This window comes from Grampus griseus (genome assembly GCF_964374135.1).
Source record: "Grampus griseus genome assembly, chromosome: 6".
In the NCBI taxonomy this organism is placed as follows: Eukaryota; Metazoa; Chordata; class Mammalia; order Artiodactyla; family Delphinidae; genus Grampus; species Grampus griseus.
The window spans coordinates 73,350,258-73,356,467 of NC_139000.1; the positions used below are offsets into that span (position 1 = coordinate 73,350,258).

Genomic DNA, 6,210 nt, shown 5'->3' on the forward strand with positions numbered 1-6,210 from the left:
CAAAAAAGAGTAATTTTCTTACTTTGGTAGTATCGTATTTTAAAGCATAAAATATAAGTTTAGTTATAATATCTAATTTAAGTCTCATAACAAACCTAGCTATAATGCATATTTAGATACATTCTATTACTCAATTTTCCTATCTAAGAAAAATTCCATGTTAAAAAGATTATAATATTCTTGAGGTCCAAAACTAATAAATGAAAACCCTGCAAATGAGCTTTTGACTCCCAGTGTAGTATTCTTTAGACTCTATCAGGATCTATAAATATTTTTGAGCACACAACAAAATGTGTATATCATTTACTATACTAAGAACACTTCAGAACACACACAGAAAGAATAAATTTTAAAAGCATGAGGTAAAAATAAACGCAAGTAGAAGACCTGAGATTTTTAACCTGCTCTCAGCATACTTGCATACCCTACTTTGAAAATTATTGGTCAATAGTACATACACCAATTTATCCTCTGAATTAAAATAAATTTGCATTCCTTAGTGTTTACCTCATGCAAAATGAAACAAAGGTCCTTAGATAACCTATGCCCAAAATTATGAATGAAGAAAAAGGAATAACTGTGAAGGGCATTTTTGAGACCAAAAATTTTAAGATTTGATAACCATTTAGCTATAAGGAGCATTGGAAAAGATATTCAGAATGATTTATAATTTTTTTCCTATAGCCATTAGGCAAATGCTGATTATTTGAGTTATGGAATATAAGAGATAGGACATCTAAGTTTTATATTACTATTAATTTGAAAATCTTTCCATAGTTTATTGGCTATCCAGCTTTTCTCTAACATAAAGGATCTGTAAGTTCTTTTGCCTTTTTCTGCATTGGGATGATTGCCCTTCGCTTGTTTGATTTATAAGAGTTCTCAATAGATATAGATATTAACGTTTTGTCCATTTTATGTTCTTTGTGTCTGGCCTCTTTTCCTCAACATTTTGTTTGGGAGACATCCATATTTTCATGTGTCATCATAGCGTTCATTCGTACTGTTGTATAGTATTCCATTTTTACTTCTACTAAGAGAATCTCCTAACTCAAACTGGGTTAAACAATAAGGAAATGTATTTTCTCAGATAACTGTAAGTCCAGATGTAGGACAGACTCTGGGTGTGATAAACAGAGCTGCAATGATATTATTAAGACATAAGTTTTCTTTCATCTCTCTGAACTGCTATTCTTATGATCACAGGATAGCTGCCAGGGTCAATGGGTCATGTGATAAGGTTTTACCAGCAGAATGTGACCAGGGGAATTTATATCACTTTCTCACTTGGCCAAGCCTTTCTTTTGCTTTCCCATATGCTGAAACCTGGACCTGAAAGTAACCTATTTCTACCACACAGATGAAACAATGACCTTGGGCAAGGTAGAGAAACATGATAAAAAGAATCTGAGACCCTGAATGACCATGTGGAGCATAGCTTCCTGACATCCTGAAGCACCTGAATCAGGAAGTTTATGTATCAGATTTAAAAATCCTGTTTTTAATAGTCACTGAATTGTTGGGTTTCTTGGTTATTAGCAACAGAGTCTTCACCATAACTTAAGTCAGACCCATTAAGTTTAAAATACAATAGAGGTTTTTTGTTTTTTGTTTTTTTTTTTTTTTTGCGGTACGCGGGCCTCTCACTGCTGTGGCCTCTCCTGTTGCGGAGCACAGGCTCCGGACGCGCAGGCTCAGCGGCCATGGCTCATGGGCCCAGCTGCTCCGCGGCATGTGGGATCCTCCCGGACCCGGGCACGAACCCATGTCCCCTGCATCGGCAGGCGGACTCTCAACCACTGCACCACCAGGGAAGCCCCCTTTCTCAAATTTTCTCTAAAGTCTAATAAATTAACATGAATAATGCAAAGACTATACTGACAAGTCGATTCTGAATATGAATTTTTTAATAAGCAAAACCCCCTATGGATTAAACACAACATAGTTTAATTCAAATCATTAAGAGATGCTAATATTAGTTTAAGCTTTAAAATCTGAAATTTGAGCATGATAACCTCATAAAGTCAGACGTGGGTATTATTGGTTTTCCTTGGTTCATATTTCCATTGCACAAATAGATTTATATAGTGTCTATATCAGATAGGTAAAATATATATCAGGAAAGCAAGTTTATAGTAGAAAAATTAGAACTTATAATTGATCAATTAATCACTGAACAGAAATATTAGTAAGTTTTTTCATTCACTCATGAAGGTTTTATGACAAATTCTCAGTGAAAATCTGTTCCTTTAATCAAAATAGAAAATGGTATTTTGGCACTGGGATCAAAATCATGTTGCTAACAATTATTTAGTATATACTGATGATTTAATTTATTGAATAATTTGGTATTAGTTTCATCATGGCGATACTCATAAATTGGCAATCTATGTCTAAGACTAAACAATACAAAGAATATTTTCAAGTATTCTTCAAATATTCACTATGTTCAAGAAGTATAGCAAGGACAGCTTGTTCTATGATCTACAAAAGACCCCATTTTATACTGCTTTGATTTACATCCTAATTTTTACAGATGAAAACATAAAGATGGTATACGTTTGTGAGTAGCAGCAATAAAAATAGCTAATTAAAAAAATGCCAACCCTCCTCACTGAATTTGCTTGCTAATATGACACACATTTTTTGCTCATTTCTATTATAAGCCCTCTTTTCATTGCACAAGAAATCTGAAGTTATGGAAATGTCATTGTAACAAAGTATGATAATCTGTAGTTTTAGGTTATTTTAGATCAAACTAGGGCCTAGACAAAACTTTTCTAAAATCAACTTTACCCATTTCTTAAACAGGTACATATTTTGATATAACAAAACATCTTTTATATTACTACATGATACTTCTCATCAGGTATCATTGGGGAAATTCAACGAAGTTGAGCCTTAACCCATTTATAGGGGCATTTGGGTTTCAGAATTTTTAAAACTTTTCAGGAATTGTGCTAAAAAAAATTCCTCATTTGTGTGTGTGCCTTATTACAAAAGTTTTTTTCACCATACTTATACATGATTTTAAAACAAAGGGTGTTTAAAACTAGTTAAACTGAATATTTTGCTTAGTTCTTGAATCGCCAGTTGCCACAATCAGGAAATATTTTAAACTTTTTGTATTACTCCCTTATCATAAAGGCTTTATCTAACCTGTTTGTTTAAAAGGAGAGAAAAATGTCAACACATTCGAAATATACATATCTGCTAATACCCATAAAGTCATAGAGGAACAAAATACAGAAGGAAAGTAAAGTGACAGTAAAATATGCACTTGAAATTTCACAATTTGGATTATAATTCTTACTGATAGATCTTATTTTGAAGCAGGTATTCTGCAGATAGCATTTCAATAAAATTTTTATTAACATTTTAAGGTAGATGGTATGTTCATTTTAATAGTAACAAAACTAAGGCTTAGAGAGATTAACTAATTTACACTCAAAGTAGAAGTAGGGCCAATAGGCATTTTTCCATTCTTCAATTCCTACTGCCTCCTAAAAATGTTTTAATTCTTTCGCTATTAGAAAACGACGTAAAGGGGATAGAAATAGTTTTCATATACCTACTTATTCTCACCAAGATTCTTCTCGTATTTCTTGGTCATAGGGGAAGATTTTAATGTTCAAAACTATCAATTACTTTTAAGCAAAATGCAGTGTCTTCAATACCCAGGATTAGAAAAAATCTCAAAACTATTTTCTTTGGCAACTTGTTTTATAATATATGCTATGAAACTTTTGGAATATTCCACAAACAAAACAAACATTCTAACTCATGATTTTTTTCTAGCTGTAACAGAAACTCTTCTCATTGTTTTCTGCCTCCTTAAACTGAAGTGTTCTCCACCACTTAAACACCCTTTTACACCTATGATTTTTACCAGGTACAATGGTATCCTCTTCATTACTAGGCAAAGGTGTTATTCATTAACAAAGTACAATCAACTGATTTTAGAATATTTGTTAAGATAATCACATTTTTTTTTTCCTGCATTGAAATTACAACTGAGACTTAAATCACTTTGTTTTGGGACTTCTGATATACATATAATTCATAATTTCTTAAAAATTCTTAAACATTAGCAATATTAGGCAAAGTAGCTGTGTGCTATGCTGTCAAGTCTAAAAGGTATAAAAATTATGAAATGTTTAGACTGTCTAATCTTTAGATTGTTTTAAAAGATCACTGTTTCATAAAGCGAAAAGAAAATGAGTTTACAAAAGCTAATCAAGGTCAGATAGTAAAAATAGGTATAATATATACATACATGTATATTTCTTAAAGAAACGTGTAAACATTTCACACACTTTAAATAATAGTCGTGGGATAGCTTTAGGTTATTTTTAGTGCACCAAATTTATTTGCCGATCAAAGAATTACTATAGGCAGATAGTTTAAAAATTCCCAGGGCTGGGGGTGGGGGGCAGAATGGGGTAAACAAATCAGTATATATTAGATGTATAAGGACTAGAGCCAGGGCAGACATGAGTTTCTAAATTATATATATCACCTTTTTCATAAAAGGGTGGTACTTCATAGGCTATCCAAGTAACACCGACTTATAAAGACAAACCAAATACTTAGAATGTTGGCCACATAAGAGAGAGCGGCTAGAGGCTCTGGGAGACTTAAGAATGAACAAACTCAACCGATTCAAAATGTATTATTCACCCCTCAAAGAACCAAAACAGAGGGAAAAAATACCACAGGTCCTCACAACACTCAGAAAACTTCAGGCATTAGGAAGTGTTGACTGGCACCCATTTCTTGCTGTTTTAAAACCCGCCCCTCCGCTGCCTGGCCTCCCTCCACGGAAACGAGCAGGGGCCAGAGAAGGTTGATCTGTACACGTGGACTCAGACGGCCCCGCGCCCTTCTCAGCCTCTGCCGGCCGAGCGCGACTCGCCCCCGGAAGTGGCCGGCCAGGCAGGAGGCGGGAGCGCGCGGCTCAGGAGCGCGCGAGCTGGGGGCAACCGTGAACGGAGGAGGAGGGGCCCGCGCGAAGCCCCGCCTCCCCCCGGCTGCGGCCTCGGGCTACAGCCAGGGTTCCGAGGGTTCGGGCTCGGGTTCCGGGGTTCGCTGGCCTGAGTCGGGTCTGCGTGGACAGGTCTCCTCCTTGTCCCCACGCGGGCGCGGCCCCCGCTGCTCGAGGTGCAACTGCAGCAGGGCCCGGCGGTACATGGCCTCCAGCTTCTCAAGCCGGGCTCTCAGGGCCCTGGGGCTGCCCTGCTCGTCCTCGGGGCCGCCGCCCCTAGCTCTCCTGTTCGTGCTGGCCTCTTCGGGGCTCGGGGTCGCCCTCGCCGCCTCCGCGTACGCCCCGTCACCACCCTCGCCGGGAAGCCGCAAGGCCTGACGGAAGAGACTGCGGTTCTCGCGCTTCAGCCGCCGGTTCTCGAGCCGCAGTCGGGCGTTCTCCTCACGCAGCCGCGCGTTCTGTCGGTCCCGCTCGTCCCGCGCGCGGATGGCCTCTAGGTGGCTCGCCGCCAAGTCGGCGAACCGCTCCTCCAGCTGCTGTCGGGCGCCGCCCGCGCGGCCTCTCCAGCCCCCGCTGCCGCCACCCCCACGAACGCGGCCCGGGCGGCCCTGCCCGCGGCTGTCCCCTCCGCCGCAGCTCCCGCGCCTGGTGGCGCCACCACGCATGCGCCACATCGTCCCAACCACGCCGCCAGCCCCTTGGGCCGAGGGGCCGCGCGCCCAGGCGCCAGCGAGTTCGGGGCCCGGCAGGGCAGTCGGGGCAACAGCGCAGGAGGAGAGAAGGTGGCGGGTGGCGGCTGCTGGCTTGGGGCCAGAGGAGGCCGGGAGTTTGCCCGGTTTGAGGCGTGTCTTGTCTCCTCGGGTGGAGCTGCCCCCTGGGCCTGCGATCTCCAGGCGGGCTCACACACAATGCCCCTGGGGAGCGCCCTGCGGCTCAGGCCTCCGGCAGCGCGGGAGGAAAAGCGTGTATCCTCGGCCGGGCTCTGCCAGGGCTCTTCGGCGCGGGCCAGGGCACTGCAGGAACCAGCCGGCCTCGCCCTGTCTCCAGCGCAACCACCAGTTACCTTGCCTTTTACAGGGCAATCTCAAAGCAAATAATATTACAATGAGAAGTTCTGGGACAGCTTCATGGGGCACGCTGAAAAGCTATAACGGGTTTATTTAGAACCCAGCGGTTTAACCCACCTCTAAGCTTAAGGAAACATTCAACAGAGTGGAGCTGAGCAC

At 41.3% G+C, this 6,210-nt stretch overlaps 1 protein-coding gene across 1 annotated transcript; it reads right to left on the minus strand.

Moving 5' to 3' along the window:
- Window positions 1-1,935: 1,935 nt before the first annotated feature.
- Window positions 1,936-5,718, minus strand: TUSC1 (tumor suppressor candidate 1). Its single transcript, XM_082655900.1, has one exon. It carries the CDS (start codon window positions 5,656-5,658, stop codon window positions 5,044-5,046), a length of 615 nt encoding a protein of 204 aa, XP_082512026.1. The 5' UTR covers window positions 5,659-5,718; the 3' UTR covers window positions 1,936-5,043.
- Between the last annotated feature and the right edge of the window lie 492 nt (window positions 5,719-6,210).

Bases quoted from the DNA above. Each gene is read 5' to 3' on its own strand.
- TUSC1 (XM_082655900.1), bottom strand. From the start codon at position 5,658: ATGTGGCGCATGCGTGGTGGCGCCACCAGGCGCGGGAGCTGCGGCGGA.